The 18,897-nt window shown below is 37.1% G+C and overlaps 1 protein-coding gene across 3 annotated transcripts in view; it reads right to left on the reverse strand.

The window, feature by feature from the left end:
* Positions 1-3,844: 3,844 nt before the first annotated feature.
* EPS15 (epidermal growth factor receptor pathway substrate 15) overlaps positions 3,845-18,897 on the reverse strand; it is a 143,985-nt gene continuing 128,932 nt past the window's right edge. For 2 of the 3 annotated variants that reach the window (XM_027059214.2, XM_053214022.1), the window contains exons 22-25: positions 14,926-15,002; positions 12,060-12,222; positions 7,819-8,012; positions 3,845-5,474 (exon numbers count right to left, since the gene is read on the reverse strand). In XM_027059214.2, coding sequence (XP_026915015.1) covers positions 5,328-5,474; positions 7,819-8,012; positions 12,060-12,222; positions 14,926-15,002 — 581 coding nt within the window. In that variant the 3' untranslated portion in view covers positions 3,845-5,327. The remainder of the gene's footprint in view (positions 5,475-7,818; positions 8,013-12,059; positions 12,223-14,925; positions 15,003-18,897) is intronic. The other variant, XM_053214023.1, reaches the window with a different exon arrangement.

The raw sequence follows: 18,897 nt of genomic DNA on the forward strand, positions 1-18,897 counted from the left end.
AGAATAGAGGCTTGGAAGTTAGCCTCTACTCCAGTGGTTCTCAGAGTTAGGTTCCCTGGGCCAGCAACTTTAACATCATCTGGGAACTTCTTGGAAATTCAAATTCTTGGGTCCAACTCTAGACCTACTGAAATCAGAAAAACTCAGATAGGGTTGCAATCTGTATTTTAATAAGCCCTCCAGGTGATCCTGGTGCTTGCAAAGTTTGTGAACCACTCCTTTCACTCAACATATACATCTAATCAGCCTTGAAGGCCTGCTAATTCTCCTAAATTAACTGGTCCCCATCTCTCAGGCCTCAGCCATAGCCACATTTTAGCTCCTTACCATCTCACCTGAATGATGCCAGCAACCTTCACCTGCTCTTCTTGCCTTGCCTGATTTCCCCGTAAAGCAATCCTCCAAGTCACCACCAATAAGATCTTTCTTACATACAAACACAAATACTTCACTCTTTGCCCACAGACCTAAACTCTAGCCACAGTGAATTACTTTGATACCTGCTACTTGCTAGCACACTATACCATGTCCTACCCCTTTGTCTTTTTCTTTCTTTCTTGAGAGCGAGAGAGAGCAAAAGGGCAAGAGAGGTAAAGAGCATGTGCATGCCAGCAGGGGAGCAAGGCAGAGGGAGACAGGGAGAGAATGTTAAGCAGGCTCCATGCTCAGCGCAGAGCCTGACACTAGGCTCAATCCCACAACCCTGGGATCATGACCTGAGCCGAAATCAAGAGTTGGATTGAGCCACGCAGGTGCCCTCACTTTGTCTTTTATATGTAGTCATCGCCTCTGCCCAGAATGCCTCATCCCTTTGTGCAGCAAATTCTTCAAAAACTACTCTTTGCCTACCATTTTATGCATTTTTCAGAGCTTTGCAAGTACTGATAAATTACTTTTCATTGTTGCTACCTTTGTGATTTTAAAATTTGTATTTCTTTAATAAAAGCAACATTGACCATCTCCCCTATGTACTTATTTATCACTTATGGTAATATTAACAACTAACAATGGTTGAGTGCCTTCATGGGTCAGAAACTATTCTAAATCTTTGTAAGGATTAAGTATGAGAATGAATTGGAAAATGTCTTTGAGATGCCATGCGCTATGTAGTAGGTCTATTTCATTAATCAAGAGCAGATATTACATGGATTATTCTATTTATGATATTTCTCCTCTGGCTTCTCACCTTTAAAAGAAATAGCAAGTAGTGGTTAAAACTCTGGTGCCAGATTCGTGAGTTCAAAAGTGGCCAACTCTGCCACTTACTAGGTACACAACCATGGCTTAGTGGGGCATCTCTTCTATACAATGGGGACAATAATAATTATTATTATGTTTACATTACAGAGTTACTGTTATTGTGAGGATTAAATGAACTAATATATGTAAAACACTAAGGATTCAGCCTGGAGATTAATATGTTATTTGTTATTATTTTATCATGTCCTGTTCTTGGTATTTCCTAGAAGCAAACTTTTTCACACAAAGACAAAGCATGGTAAACCGGAAAGGGTATCATGTTTTAGAATTAGAGAGACCAGAGTTCAAATCCTGGCAAATCTACTTGTTTTAATTTTTTTGAGCCTCAGTTTACCATTTCAAATAGAGGATGATAACAGTACTACTTAAGGCTGTTGTAAAATTAAACAAGAAAACACAGATAAAATGCTTAGTATAGTGCTTCACACTCAACATGTATTCAATAACCAATGGCTTTTTCTTTCCTTTTTTTTAAAGATATAATCAGTTTATTATAAAAGAGACATGGAAATTATTTATATGATGAAAGATTCCAGAACTTCAGTGGAATGGGCAGCTTCATCTGAAAATCATTTCAATAATGACTTATTTCAGTCTATGTACTTTCCGAGAATGTCACCATCTTTAAATAAGAAGTAATCCTTATCATCTAGAACTGCTCTGGTGCCTCCATTATTCTGGAAGAAGAACTTTCTCTCCAACTTTTACAACTGTTGAAATCTCTCCACCTTTAGAGCACGATCCAATAGTTACTACTGTTGCCTGCAATACTTCTCTTTTAGATTTTTCTGGAAGCATGATGCCTCCCCTTTGGTTACAGTTTCGGCTACACACCTTTCAACTAAAACTTGGTCAAAGAAGGGCACCTGGATGGCTCAGTAGGTTAAGTGTCCAATTCTTGATTTTGGTTCCGGTCACGATCTTATGGTCATGAGGGTTGTGAGATCGAACCCCACGGCAGGCTCTGTGCTGGGTGTGGAGACTACTCAAGATTCTTTTTCCCTCTCCCTCTGTCCTCCCCCCACATGTGTGCTCTCGCGTGCTCTCTCTCTCTCTCTCTCTTAAAAACAAAACAAAAAAAACCAAAAACAAAAAAACCCCAAAAACCTTGGTCAAAGAGGGAAAGAAACTTTCTAAATGCCTGTCCTGCCATACTCCACTCTCATACTGCCATCACAAGGAGACCAATAGCTACTTTCACTACCAATAATAACATGACTGACTTTAATTAAAGTAAGTAACATTAAAAAGCTGCCAAAGTGAAATCCTTCAGAAAAATCCTATGAGTCAAGTATTACAATATTCATTTAGATAACGAAAATGAGGCTCAGGGAGGCTAAGTAAGTTTCTCAAAGATATCTTTCTCCAAACTGGCAGACTAGGGATTCAATCCCAGGACTGCATGAATTTTTTATGTCATGGTGCCCTCCTAGGGTCCAGGTCACAAATCCTCATTCAACAAATATACACAAAGCCATGTATGTTTCAGGCACTGTCCCTATGCATACACATTTCCTATCTTTCTTTCACAAAAACAGGACATGATAACTAAAAATAGTAGTTGATATTTATTGAGTATTTACTCTATACCAGGTACCGCGTCAAGCACTTTACACATATTAATCAGTGCTGACTGTATACCTACCCCTCCTTGGAAATAGCATGGACGTAACAGAGAACTGCAAAACTCCATTTCAAATAGGATATATGGCTAGTATGCTTTATTATTACTTAAAGTTTATTGTTCTCATAATTACAGGCTACAGTTTGGAAGTTTGAAACATAAGAGAAAAGTCTATAGAGAGCCCAAATAAATTTGAACAAGTATGTGGAAGATGGCTAAAACTTTGTAAGTAGTGCCACTTAGCTCTCAGGAATACTTATCTGTCCTTTTAAAGCACAGGCTCTGCAGCCAGAGTCAACGACATAAAATGTAATCACAAATGACTCTAAGACATTCATTTTCTACAAGTGAGCATGGAGCGAGATATATACACACACACACACACACACACACACACACACACACACACACATATGTATATAATATATATACATACTTTAATATTATATTGGCCCACTGAGTATACATATTTTAACAAAAGATAAGAATCTATGTAATCCAGTTAAACAAACATAAGGTTAGGGTACATTTATTACATCGAAACTTGGTGTTTATAAGTTACAGATATTTAATATTTTCCAGAGTGGCTTTTTAATTAAAAAAAATATTTTAAAAGCATTTCAAACATCTGTTCATTTTCCCAGTGCAAAAGAAGGTTATTCAAGTCAACTTACCTTTTTCCTGAAGTTTAAGGGGAAGGAAAAAAACCCCCAAAACCACTACCTAACAACTCCCAACACTACCCTCTCAATCAACTTCTGTAGTATATCCTTAGGTCACTGGATTAGTTTATCAAAATTAAAGACTTACGATTATGAGTCAGCCCTTGCTTCATATGTATAACTTCTATGCTGAAATGTTTCAATTTATAAAAGTAGAAAAAAGCAGTGCAAGAATGTGGTTTAAGTTTGTTTTAAATTGTGTGTGGAGAGAAAAAAAAAGCACCATTTCAAGATATAATGAATTGGATATTTTGGAATTTATTCATAGGCTAGGCAATAAGTTACTCTGATTAACACAGATCAATACCACCTTGACTTGGTGACCACAGAGATTTTTAGTTTGTAGGTGCATTTTTCATTTTGGTATTCAATACATTATCTAAGTCAATTACTGATGTTAAAAGAAAACTAAGGTTATTCTACAATTTACAGCCTACACCACAGTCTATTTCAAATTCAGCTTGTCTGCTAGGTCAGTTTTACAGGAGACAGGCTTTTAACACATGAAGAGCTTTGACAATTTGGTAGGTCTCTTCTCTCCCAATTAAAAAAAAGAGATTTTTTTTGCTAGCCTGCCAATTTTATAGGTTAAAAAACAAACAAACAAACAAACAAACAAACAAACAAACAAACAAACCCAGGAAGAGAATTAACTATTTTAAACCACAAAGATGGACAAAAAACAATAATATGATTTAATACATGTCACTTCTCATTTGTATTCAGTGGAAGTTTTTACAGTTCAAGTAAGTGAGCCTTCATTAAAGGAAACAAAAATATATGTATACAAAAATTTAAAGTACCTTCCAGTTCTAGCTTGCTAAAGTTTCTTCTGCAAAGTACAAAAATAAACCTACCATGAACTAAGGAGGGCAGTGCCATACCAATGGCAGAATGGCTGCCATGTTAAGATTTTTGCTTACCTTATACTGATGAGGATACTTTAAGTGATACGGTTTTCTCCACTATCTAGTACTTAAAATTATGGAGAGGTAATCTGTTCATCTAAAATTCTTTAAATCCAGAGAAATTTTTTTAAAAGTATATTTCACACATGAGGCTTTAACATTTTTATTTAGGACAAGATTGAATCTGAAGCTGTAATGGTTCAATCTAAAGCATTCCTTTTTCAAGAGTGGAGTCAATTTACGCAAAATATTTTTCCTTGTCTATAAAAAACAAATTGAACGGTATTAATTATAAGGAAATACAAACATATACTTTAAACTAGCCAATTTTCACTATCATAAAAGAAATAGGATGTTCTTTCCCTTCCCCTCCCTCAACCATTCAAATCAGAGAAGAGTACTGCAAACTTTAAGAACCCCATTGGCTATCATCAGAGTAACTACAGAACAAGGGTAGCACAGGGATGAAACTATTTCTGTATATTCCAGAAGGCAGAAGCTTGGGTACTCTAGCTTTACAAGTAAAAGCACAGGCAGGCAAAAGCTCACAGTAAATGCACACCAGAATAGGGGTGTAGGTGAAGTTGTCTGACTGGGTTACTGCTTTTATAGGTGGAAAGAAAAAAAAAAAAGACAAATCTGAAATGGAGTAAGAAACAAAAACAAAAAACCAAAACAAACTTTTGTCACATTTACAGGAATTGCAAACCTTTTGTATTCCCATGCTCATAGGTAGTTTTCATACACACTGTAAAGAGCTTCAGTATTCAGGAAGAAGAATACTGTATGGTTGACAAAGGACAGGAGAATTCTTCATGCTTCTGATATCTCAGATTTGCTGAGTGCAATAGCCAGTTCTAAGTCTTCCTGCTCTTGCTGATTCAATCGGGCAAGCCTCTGCTCTTCCTCTCTCTCACTTTCCCTCTTGGCCCATTCGATCATATCTTCTTCAGAGGGATACTGCCATTTAAAAGACGGATAAACAAGTTAATGAGTAAAACAAACAAAAAGAAGGAAAACAGTTGTTACAAAGGACATTAAATACTTGTTTCACCTGCAAGGACTCTGGGAATAGTCTTATTTGCTACCTGTTAATTTTTTTTCCCTGAAAACACACTTAGTTTTACCAGTTATTAAATGTGGTTTAATCTTAAAAGTTACTACAGTCTACTGATAGAAAGTCTATAAAACTAAATATTAAAACACTTTTAAAAAGTAGAAATGCTTAAGGTGAATTAGGACATTTACAAACAGGTAGGCTAGCCTTTTAATGTAATGCAAAACACTAATTACTTCAACCTCAGGGAGCATCCTCACATGATCAATCATTTCAGCTTAATCCTACTGATGATTTCTTACCTTACCCTTGCTCTCATGTACAGAAAAACTATGTAGCAAGAATATGCTGATTTTGCTATACATAAAAAAAGCATACTGGGTATACTAAACAAGAAGTGGACCAAATTATTTTTTTAATGCATTGTGAAGATTTTTGCAGGCACTGAGAACTTTTTGACTCAGTCTAAATAAAACTATACACTTAACATTAATAAACCTTAAACCTTAACATCAGTCAGGGAAATATTTTTATCTACCCAAAACAGCAACACTGACAGATACAAAATAAAAACGTTTTCCTTGGTTTGAAGTCTTGTCATACAAAGGAATACCATAACATGATGAAATTAAAGAAATTGTCAGGGTTTTTGAAGATGGTAGCTTTTTCCCTAGTGAGTTAGAGGGAGTTTGAAACTTAACAATACTTAACAAATCTTTCATAATGAAAAAAGGCAGGCATTTTTATTATGAGTTGCGTTATATTATACTATATTGAAATTCTGAAGTATAAAATAAGCATAATGCCTCTACTATTGTTCAAGACTTATTCCAATAAGATTCTGACTTGCTGAAATCATATTTAAGATATTAAATACCACAGCCAGAAGGTATTTTATAATAAGCAGATTATAATTTCCTAAAGAGAGCAATTTCTGGATTCTCTGCTTGAAACAACTCAAATTCTATGTAACAAAGTTAAGTCAGTATAATTCTGACACTCCATTTTCTAGTATTCAAAATACTGATTCCTATTCTGCTCCTTCTCATTCAGAAGAAGCCACTGGACTTCTATGACTATGGAGTACATAGTCAAAAGCTGGAAAAAAAAGAAAGAAAGAATAAAAGGTAGCTTAGTCTAATTTTGTCTGCATGCAGATTCCTGGCTACCTCCTTTCCAACTAGAAACAGCTATAAGGATACATTGCCTGGTTGAATGACCCAATGCTATACTGAGGGAGACATGAGACAGACTGTGGCCAGGGTTACCCAGATCTTCTATTTCCAAATACATCTCAAGGGACTAAGGTGGTAAGTAGAGGAAAATTCCTTTATTATAGAAGAGGCACTATGAAAGTCATTGTCTAAAAAAAATCTAGGGAAATGAAGCTTCTGTTACCTACTCGAAGATTCTTATTTAAAAAAAGCTTTGTTTTTATGTAAATAATGATGGAATATATATCACTGCTTTGTCCCTCCAGAGTGACACCGCCATAGTTGGTTACTCCATTTCTGTGATCTTATAGCCCTTATCTATGGGTTATCACAGCATCTTTCCATTGTTTTTAATGGTCTGCCTATTTCAGTCAGCTCTGGGAGAATGCAGAGTAAATATGGAATATATGGAATTTCTAATTGTGAATTAGAGCCCTCCAAATAATTAAAGATTGTTTAGCTTGACAATTGTATTTATTTCATAAAACCAACATTTACATTTTAAAAATACTATCTTATAAAAAAACAGAGTTTCGCCTTCTATTCAAAGAATCCTTGGCCTTATCCTCTCATATAATAGTTGCTGACAGGTCTCCAGAAATCATGAAAACTTTATACACAAACACACATACACAGTTACAAATACATAAGCTCATTATTGCCATTATTCGTCCAGCGGGCAGACAGCAAATGACTCTCTAATGGCCCATCATCCATTACAATTTGCAAAATAATAACTGTCAAGATTTCATTTATATGTTTACTAAGACTAAGAGAAGGGTTTGCAAAACAACTGGTATATATCACAAGAACTAAGACTACTAAAATCATTTGTGCAATGGAACAATGTTAGAACCATCAAAACAGAATCAAACAGAAATTTTGGTTGGGAGAGGAATATAGATCATTTTTTGTATGTTGGTAAATTTAGTTGAAATGATGCAAATTTGGCAGACTCCAAAGTAATCTTTGAAAACCTTTTAAACTGTAAATGGAAATATTTTCCCCCAACCAGCCCATTCACAGTACTTACAGCACTGAAGTTAGCAAAATTGCTTGGGTCAGCCTCTTTATTGGTAGTGGTAGCAGTGGTAGTAGTAGAAGTGAATGAATCACAAAACATATCAGGATCTTTTTCTTTAGGGCTATCATTGTCTGGGAAAGGCTGAAATGGATCATTCAGTTTAAAAGGATCAGAAGAATCCAATTTGTTGATGGGTCTTTTCCCTGGATCAAAATCATTACAATTAACTCAACGTGCAAAAATGGCAAACAAACACAGAAGAACATGCACACAGAGAGCATTAAAGAACTGGGGGTGGGGGAAGGGAGGTGAGTGCCTAAAGCACATTTTTTAGTATGGTCTTTAATGACCACACCAAAGGTCAGTCCTCAACTCTTTAATACACAACCTCTCAAATACATTCCAGCTATATGTTGCTAAATGAAGAAACAGCAAAGGGGAAAGGAATGGGCCAGGAATCATTTCTGCCCAGAGAGTAAACCCTGTCTTCCCCAAAGCAGCATGTTCCCAAGAAGAGAGAGGAAAGGATGAAACAGGAAGAGATGACAAAAAATAAAGACAGAAATGGTCTTTGCTGTTATAACCTCAGCATGATAGAGCAGGAGTAAGGGCAAATGACCTCTGAAAAATGACTATAACCCAGCAATTGCACTACTAGGTATTTATCCAAGGGATACCGGTGTGCTGTTTTGAAGGGATTCATGGACCCCAATGTTAATAGCAGCACTATCAACAATAGCCAAACTATGGAAAGAGCCCAGATGTCCATCAATGGATGAATGGATAAAGATGCAGTATATATACAATAGAGTATTACTTGGCAATCAAAAAGAATGAAATCTTGCCATTTGCAACTACGTGGATGGAATTGGAGGGTATTATGCTAAGCAAAATTAGAGGAAGACAAATATCATATGACTTCATTCATATGAGGAATTTAAGAGATAAAACAGATGATCATAAGGGAAGGGAAACAAAAATAATATAAAAACAGGGAGGGGGACAAAGCATAAGAGACTCATAAATACAGAGAACAAACAGAGGGTTACTGGAGGGGGTGTGGGAGGGAGGATGAGGGGCATTAAGGAATCTACTCCTGAAATCATTGTTGCACTATACACTAACTATTTTGGATGTAAATTAAAAAAATAAAAGTAAAAGTAAAAATAAAATAAAATAAAATAAAAGACTATATTCTTCTGATTTTTCTCTGGGTCAATCTATCTAATACCTGGGAACATGATTAAAACTTACCTTGGAGTACCCCACCTCCTTTTTACCACCTACGATATTTCAAATTGAAGAAGGAAGAGAATGTTTTGAAGCCCAGGGCCTAAACTTCTGTGGTTGCTGATAAACTAATTTTTGATCAAACCACAGTGTTTTGCTGTCGCTCAACTCATCACCATTTTCAAACAAGTTCTCTAATTTTAAAGTCTTAACTTAGTACTTCTTGAAGGAAAATGACACATACAGGTGTTAAATATTTTCAAATACGTATTTTTCCTAAAATTTGTTAAGCTGCTAATAGCAATCATAACAGAGTCTTTTCATCACTGTAGCAGCTTACAAAAGATGTTCATATCGATCCTTCTAACAATCCTGTGTAGGTAGGCGAAATTGGAGTTTTTGCCACCATCTAACAGCTCAGACAGCTGAGGCTCAGACATATGAAATTACACACTCAAGGGGCACCTAGGTGGCTCAGTCGGTTAAGCGTCCAACTTCGGTTCAGGTCATGATCTCGCGGTTTGTGAGTTCCAGCCCCGCGTTGGGCTCTGTGCTGACAGCTCAGAGCCTGGAACCTGCTTCAGATTCTGTGTCTCCCTCTCTCTGCCCCTCCCCCACTCGCACTCTGTCTCTCTCTCCTTCAAAAATAAACATTTAAAAAAATTTTTTTAAAGAAATTACACACTCAAGATCACAGAGCTAGTCTGAGGACACTCAGATTTAGCACCCAGATCTTTAAGCTCCCAGTCTCTTTAAGCTCTCTCTAACAAACCATCCTTTTTTCCTTGACACTTCTATAGTGATGTATACTCATTTTGCTGAAAATCCTTAGATTATATATTATTTTACTTAGGATTTAAAAATATAATTTCTCTGTTGGCATCATACAGGTATAAAACTTAAATAAGGGGCGCCTGGGTGGCTCAGTTGGTTGAGCATCCGACTTTGGCTCAGGTCATGATCTCACAGTTTGTGAGTTCCAGCCCCGCGTCAGGCTCTGTGCTGACCGCTCAGAGCCTGGAGCCTGCTTCGAATTCTGTGTGTCTCTCTCTCTGCTCCTCCCCTGCTCATACTCTGTCTCTCTCAAATAAATAAATGTTAAAAATTAAAAAAAACAAAAAAACTTAAATAAGCTAATTGACTCATTTGTGTTTTTTTCTTAATTTTAAGTCCATTATAGTTAACATAAAGTATCATATTAGTTTCAGGTATACAGTGTAGTGATTCAACAATTCTAATATATTACTCAGTGCTCATCACTGTAACTCTTAATCTCCTGCACCTATTTCACACATCCCCCACCCACCTCCCCTCTGGTAATGATCTGTTTATTCTCTACAGTTAAGAGTGTCTTTCTTGGTTTGTCTTTTTTTTTCCTTTATTCATCTGTTTTGTTTCTTAAATTCCACATGAGTGAAATCATATGGTATTTGTCTTTCTCTGATTTATTTCACTTAGCATTATACTCTCTAGATCCATCCATGTTGTTGCAAATGGCAAGATTTCATTCTTTTTTATGGCTGAGTAATATCCCACTATATATATATATATATATATACACACACTGCATCTTCTTTATCCAATCATCAGTTGATGGACATCTGGGCTCTTCCATATCCTGGCTATTGTAAATGATGCTGCTATAAAGTAGGGGTGGATAAATCTTTTCAAATTAGTGTTTTCATATTCTTTGGGTAAATACCCAGTAGTGGAAATACTGGATCACATGGTATTTCTATATTTAATTTTTTGAGTAACGTCCATGCTATTTTTGACACTGGCCACACCAGCTTGCATTCCCACCAACAGTACACAAAGGTTCCTTTTTCTCCACAACCTCATCAACACTTGTGTTTCCAGTGTTTTTGATTTTAGTTATTCTGACAAGTGTGAGGTGACATCATGTAGTTTTGACTTGCACTTCCCTGACAAAGAGTGATGCTGAGCATCTTGTCATATGTCTGTTGGCCATGTGAATGTCTTCTTTGGAGAAATGTCTGTCCATGTCTTCTGCCCATTTTTCAATGGGATTATTTGTTGACTTATTTGTTTTTTACTATACTCTTGACAATCTTACCTTCTAGAAATATATAATATAGGCTCTTTTTCCTTAAAAGATAGAAATCATTTACTTTGTTTACCTGATTTTTCAACAGACAATTGAGTATTAACAATTGTACATGCAATTTTTTAAGTCAAAAAAGAAAAAAATAATCTGCCCAAGAAATACCACAGGGAGGTTATTATGAAAGGCAAGTATAAAAATCTGTAACTACTGTGGCTAAAAATTTGCCAAGGAGTGATACATGATTTAATAACCATGTACCAGATAGGTCTTCTCACATAACAGCCTAGCAGCACTATGTCTACTCAGGGATTGCCTTTTTAGCCACCTCTTGTGAACTATCTTCGTTAAAAACAAAACAAAACTAAAAACTAAAAACATTAAGAATTTATTCCTGGACCAAAAAAAATTACTTTTAAAAAATAAAGGAATCTCTTACTAAGTGAGATAAGATAATACTTTGCTTCAAGAAAAATACACTCTTTTAAATTGCTATGTTGCTGAATTCTGGATACCAAAAGGCAATATATTGTCACATCAAAGGATTTAAGGAAGACTTTTGCATTGGGCAGGAAAAGAAGGGGACTTCAACTTAATCTTCTCTTACAGAAATTAATTTAATTAAAGCACTAAAGTGAGAAAACTGTTGGGTAAATGGTAATCAATGAGTTTCCAAAAAGCAAGCCATTTCACTGATACTGTCCTTTCCATTTACTGTCACTCTAAAATGATTTAAAAAGAAATGAGCTCTTGCCAGAAAAGTGGTTCATGTTACCCATGCTAGCCTCTTAGGCACATGTCTGTAATTCTGTATGGAGGTCAGAACAGTTTCTGTCATCTTTTTTGAGTTGTTTTGTTTAAAGCCCTTTATCTAAGTCTATGAGACCCACACCAATATTTTTCAGAAGGAGAAAAAGCATCTCAGTTGACTTAAGAAAGATACCAACTCTCATACCAGGTGGTGGTGGGCAGGGTCTTGTTGGAGTTCCAGTCTTTGGTGGCAGTGCTGGGGGTACATCTTCACTTTTGACTGATGTTTCCTCAAGCACATTTTTTTTAATGACCACATTATTGACAGAGCTTGATGTGGCTGAACCAAAAGGATCTTCATTGTTGACCTTTGTTTGAAAAGAAATGTTATACGTGGTTATATAAATTATACCAACCAAATTATATATGGTCATGTAACATTTAGAAGAATGATCTTCATTATTTTTTTTTTTTTAATTTTTTTTTCAACGTTTTTTATTTATTTTTGGGACAGAGAGAGACAGAGCATGAACGGGGGAGGGGCAGAGAGAGAGGGAGACACAGAATCGGAAACAGGCTCCAGGCTCCCAGGCTCCGAGCCCCCAGAGCCTGACGCAGGGCTCGAACTCACGGACCGCGAGATCGTGACCTGGCTGAAGTCGGACGCTTAACCGACTGCGCCACCCAGGCGCCCCGAGAATGATCTTCATTATTATGCAGCTTTATTTATTTCAATTCAGAGAGCACTGACATGTTAACCTTTGCATTCAGGGCCAAAAGGGAAAAATTTTTAAAAAACTGTTTTATATGAGTAGTGATTATAACATCACTACTTATTAAAAGCAACATATCATACCAAAACAAGCCAACTCTGGATTAAAAGTTTTTCAAGCTTGGGGAACCTGGGTAGCTCAGTCGGTTAAGTGTTGGACTTCAGCTCAGGTCATGATCTCTTGGCTCATGAGTTCAAGACCCCACATTAGGCTCTGTGCTGATGGCTTGGAGCCTGGAGCCTGCTTCGGATCCTGTGTCTCCCTCTCTCTCTGCCCCTCCCCTGCTCACACTCTCTCTCTCTCTCTCTCAAAAATAAATAAACATTAAAAGAATTTTTTTAAGTTTTTCAAGCTTCAGGAAATACAATACCACCTGAGGTCCATTTTAAAGGGACTATATGTTTTTCCTCAAGTGAATATTTGATCCAAATGATAAAGAAAAAAAATACTGATTCCACACTTCCCAATGTACTTAAATATAGGAAAGATTTAATACTAACGCCAAAGAAAATAGCATCTTGAAAAACATTAAAAACAACTTGAAAGTTAATTTTTAAAAGCAAACTGATCCCATGGAATGACAAGTCTTAACGTGCCTTTCTAATACCGGGAGTAATGAAAGATTCACTTTTCTATAATGAATCAAACATGATGGGTTTAGATCATATTTAGGCCAGTGTTTTTCTACAGTACTACTTAAAATGTGGGCTGTACGTAATTCTGTGTTGTGGGGCAACAGACACTGTGCTGTAGAATGTTTAACAGCACCCCTAGTCTCTATCCACTAGATATGAGTAGTCCCCCTCCCCAGTTGTGACAACCAATAATGTCTCTAGACAATGCCAAATAACTGAAGGCGGGCGGGGGGGGGGGGGGGATAACATCCAGCTGAGAACTGATGATATAGACAATTTTACATATACTCTAATTTTACTCTTTTGGTCTGAATCAATCCTAGAGCTACACTGGAAAATAGGTAGTGGACATACAGAGCTGGACTATGTGTATTAAATGTCTTAATACTAACCCTAACAGCCTCAGAACATAAAATGAAGTGACCAATGCAGAGAAGATAGAATGATGCCCAGATTTTACAGCTATTGACCCAGATAGTCAACAGGGGGGAAATGTAGTTCAACTGGAAGAAATATGTTTAATTTTCTTTAATGTTTATTTATTTTTGAGAGAGAGAGAGAGAGAGAGAGAGAGAGAGAGAGAGAGAGGAGCGTGAGCAGGGGAGGGTCAGAAAGAGAGAGGGAGACACAGAATCCAAAGTAGCCTCCAGGCTCTGAGCTGTCAGCACAGAGCCCGACATGGGGCTTGAACTCATGAACTGTAAGATCATGACCTGAACCAAAGTCAGGCGCTTAACTGACTGAGCCACCCAGGTGCCTCTTCAACTGGAAGACATATGTTTAAAAAGGCAGAAGACTTGGGGTGCCTGGGTGGCTCAGTAGGTTAAACAGCCCTAATTTGGGCCCTGCATTGGCAATGTGGAGCCTGCTTGGGATCCTCTCTCTCTCTCTCTCTCTCTGCTCCACCAGCCTCACTCTCTCTCAAAAATAAATACTTTTTAAAAAAAAGACAGAAAACTCTTAAAATGAAGCTGTTGAGCTAAACTGTCAGTAGAAAATTATAATTACCTGTACCATCACCACCATCTTTATGTATTGAACTATGTCTACTTTAATTATATCTTATCATTTTTTTTTTCAAAAAATTTTTCATGTTTATTCTTAACAGTCAGAGAGACAGAGCATGAGTGGGGTAGGGGCAGAGAGAGACAGAGACACAGAATCTAGGGGCGCCTGGGTGGCTCAGTTGGTTGAGCGGCCGACTTCGGCTCAGGTCATGATCTCGTGGTCCGTGGGTTCGAGCCCCGCGTCAGGCTCTGTGCTGACAGCTCAGAGCCTGGAGCCTGTTTCAGATTCTGTGTCTCCCTCTCTCTGACCCTCCCCCGTTCATGCTCTGGCTCTCTCTGTCTCAAAAATAAATAAATGTTAAAAAAAAAATTTAAAAAAGAATCTGAAGCAGGCTTCAGGCTCTGAGCTGTCAGCACAGAGCCTGATGCAGGGCTCAAACCCATGAATCATGACATCATGACCTGAGCCAAAGTCAGATGCTCAACCAACTGAGCCACCCAGGCGCCCCATCTTATCTATCATTTCTATCTGAAAACAACATTTACAGTGACTTGCTGAAATCAAGTTGCAATGTCTGTGAGGGCTACATAACTGAAAGCTTCCACTGGTAGAAACACAGTATATTTTACTTTCCCACTTAATCATTGCAGATTACCTTTGATAATGTGCTGAAGTCAGCAAATCCATCTTCAAATGATTCATTTCCAAAAACAGAAGCAAAGGGATCTGTGGCTAAAATGAATAAAGAAAATCAATCCAATAGGACAGAAATACATCAGAATTTCATGCCCTCTTTTGGTTGGTACAAACATTCAGACAGATGAAAAATACCTAATCCTAAATATCAGTTCCTGAATTTGTGACTTAAGTCCACAAAGATAGTGAACAAATTGATACCTCACCCCTGACATACATACATTACATTCTTTTGTATAAATCAAGCCATGAATGATTTCAGATCAAAAGCAAGAAAACTAATTCTAGGTTTAAGGCTTTGGAATATGTCAAATCATATAGTTCCTATGCACTTAAACTATTTCTAATAAAGCCATCAAGAAATTAAAAAAAGCCAGGTCCCATTAATTTCACATTTCACACTCATCCTTCATGGCACATTTTAAATGTTGCCTCATCCACAAAGCCTGGGATAACCTAGGTGTCTCTAATTCCCACAGCAAGAAGTGATTTCTTCCTTCTTTGTGGCAGTGACTGCATTCCAGTTTGTATTATGGTTATTTGTGATTGATATGTCACCATTATTAGATTGTAAAGTCCTTAAAAAAAGTGAATACGGCTTATCCAATGAAGAATGAATGGTCAAAAACATTTCTTGAATATCAAGTCCAAGAAAATACAGTTCTTACCTCCCAAAATCTTACAGTCTAACAAGGAGTCTAACAAGAACATGTTGTAGGCTTCTTCTAGGAGAAGAAGCCATTACATTTGAGATAGGTCTTTTAAACAAGGAATATATGGAGGTGGGAAAGAGAAAGACATTCCAGGCAGAAGGAACAGGAATTGCAAACATAATTATTTAACCTGCTCCCAGGCACGAGAAGTTTTCTGTTCGATCACAGTGCACTGCTAAATGGATTAACATTTCAGCAGGAATAAACTGATCTACTCTGAACTATGTTTCATCTATTCAGGCATAATGACTACCAATAAAGTCAAAGAATGTTTATAGGAATTGTTACTTGATATAGGAAAACAGAAACAAAGGAAGGCAAAGAGAAGTGCAACAGACAGGGTAAGACAGAGCAAGCAAACAGGCACTGAAAAACTTCCCTTATTCTTCCTTAAATCTTCATCTTTACATCAAATTGGTTTTAAAACAAAAGTGTGTGATGAATCACTGGATTCTACACCTGAAACCACTATTGCACTGTATGTTAACTATAATTTAAATATAAAATTGAAAAGAAACAAAAAAATAAAAGTATGCCCACATAGCCACTTAAATGTGTAAAGTGTGCCTTTACCTCTAAAAATCAGTATACCATGGACATAAACTGAAGAGGGGCAGAAAGTCATATATTACTTTTGGATGCTTTGTTACCAACACAGTCATGAGGTGGAGGAAGCAGGTAAAGGGGGTGGGAAGAAGCATAAAGAAAATCAGTCCTTTAGAAATATAACAACAACTCTGATCTTGAAGAGGAAAAAAATCCAGAGTTACAGGAAATTCTACACGTTAGCCATAAAAGATATTTTTTTTATAACTACACAGCCTGGGGACCAGCCTAGTCATGGCTGTTGTTTTAGGCTTTCCCTTCTTTTTCCTTCTCCGCCTGTTATTGCTGATACCACAGCAACTGAGGCACAACCAGGGTACAGATGTTCTCCTGACTGGTAGAATGGTAATGAGGGAGAAGGACTTGGCTCATTTCCTTGGAGGGACTAGAAAACCTGCTTCATGCTTGTTTTCTGCCACAGCTCTTACAAGAAGTCATGACACACATGGCAACAGTGTTGAGTTAGGTCAAGTTTGACTGAAATACTGTGAATACTTTAACACTGTGAAAGACATTAATAAAACACATGACATCTGTGTATAAAGAATATGCTAAATATAGTTTACTGGAGTTTTTCTACACTTTCTTCATCAGAATAAACGACCTATTCAGCACTGGTCCAAACACTGGGGAATGTATCCTGGATGAATGACAAAGCACTTTTGCCCAAAGTGGGGGATTAAGACTTTGGCAAGAATTTTCTAAGATACTGATCATGGCTGATGTGAAGTAGAGGCCTGTCTAGAAACTGGAAGGACTCACTGAGTACGAACTTATCCAGACCATATAACAAGACACAGTCCCACAAACTGAAATCATGACCTGAGCTGAAATCAAGAGTCAGATGCTTAAACAACTGAGCCACCCAGGTGCCCTAAGGGAAACTAGTTTTTTTAAAAATGTTTATTTATTTATTAAATAATAATTTATTAATAAATAATAAACAAAGAAGGAGCACACATGTGGGGGAAGGGCAGTGAGAGAGTAAAAGAACTTGTAAAAAACTTGTAAAAGAACTTTTGCAAGCCAAAATAAAGTATATGTAGAAACCGAGTAAGCTGCATTTGCTTTAGTATTCTTTCAGTCTGCAATGTGTCTATTCACAAGGATAAATGATAAAAAGACCCCAGTGTGAGGCAAAATATTCAAAATATCTGATGTCCTTCTATCTCTAATGTAATCACTAAATTAAAAAAAATATTTGTAATGTTTTATCTTTTGAGAGACAGAGAGAGACAGAGCGTGAGCTGGCAAGGGGCAGAGAGAGAGGGAGACACAGACTCCAAAGCAGACTCCAGGTTCTGAGATGTCAGCACAGAGCCCAAGGTGGGGCTTGAACCCATGAACACAAGATCATGATGTGAGCCAAACTCAGACGCTCAAGCTACTGAGCCACCCAGGTGCCCCAGCAATCACCAAATTTTAGAAGTAGGAGTAATTTATCATTTAATTTTTAAGAACAAAAGTTTATCTTTAGGTTTATAATTATTTTGAAAGCTTACATTTTTCCTGTTCTATGGGATTAATCTTTTTTTCCTGGCTAACCTCTAAACTTCTTGGTGAAAAATAGCAAAGATATAGGGGTGAGAATAAAGAAGGCAAACATTGTGACCTTGGGTGTATAATGCCACCTCTAAGAGTCTCAGTGGTTTCCAGATGTTAGGATTTTGTGAATGAGTAAACTAAGTAAATACATTAAAAACCAACATACATACATAAAGTCGGGGGAGGGGACAGATATCTGCTCAACAAAAATAACTAAAAGAGTACATTTTTCATTTCACAAACAAAAGGGTTTTAAAAACCAAAAAGAAGAGAAAACAATCTTGGGCTAAAAGATTCCTTTCCTGGAAAAGACAGCTGGCAACAACTCTTATTCTCTCTCTCTCTCTCTCTCTTGTCCCTATTTCACTTGGAACTATCAAAGAGTATATTACAAGTAACATTAATCAGTAACGTTAGCCAGGATTTGGAAATCATTAAATGAAAAAGTAGTAGTAGCAATAGCAGTAGCAGTAGCAGCAGTAGTAGTAGTAGTAACGGTAGCTACCATTTACTGTGATAGGTACCACAACAAATACCTTAACATACATCATCTCATTTAATCTACCCAACAAACCCATTAAGTAGAACTATTAACCTCATTTTATTGTTTAGGAAATGGAGACTAAGAAAACCTAAAGAATTAGCAACTTTTAAAAATTTTATTTATTTATTCTGAGAGAGAGAGAGAGAGAGAGAGAGAGCACATGGGAGGGGCAGAGAGAGAGAATGAGAGAGAGAATCCTAAGCAGGCTCTGCACTATCAGCACAGAGCCCGATGCAGGGCTCAAACCCATGAACTGTGAGATCATGACCTGAGCCGAAACCAACAGTTGGACACTTAACCAACTGAGCCACCCAGGCGCCTCAGCAATTTTATCTGAATAAGTCCAGGCAGTTGGACTCAGGCACTCATGTCCTAATCATGACAACCCCTCTCTAAACTGTTTACACTTCCATTCAATTCAAAATCTTATGCCAGTGTAGCAGATTTGAGACAAATCATTTATTTATTGCTTCTGCAGTCAATTGATAAGACTCTGCTATGTCCCAGAAGTTCTGGGATGGGA

The sequence above is a fragment of the Acinonyx jubatus genome, chromosome C1 (genome assembly GCF_027475565.1).
Source record: "Acinonyx jubatus isolate Ajub_Pintada_27869175 chromosome C1, VMU_Ajub_asm_v1.0, whole genome shotgun sequence".
In the NCBI taxonomy this organism is placed as follows: domain Eukaryota; kingdom Metazoa; phylum Chordata; class Mammalia; order Carnivora; family Felidae; genus Acinonyx; species Acinonyx jubatus.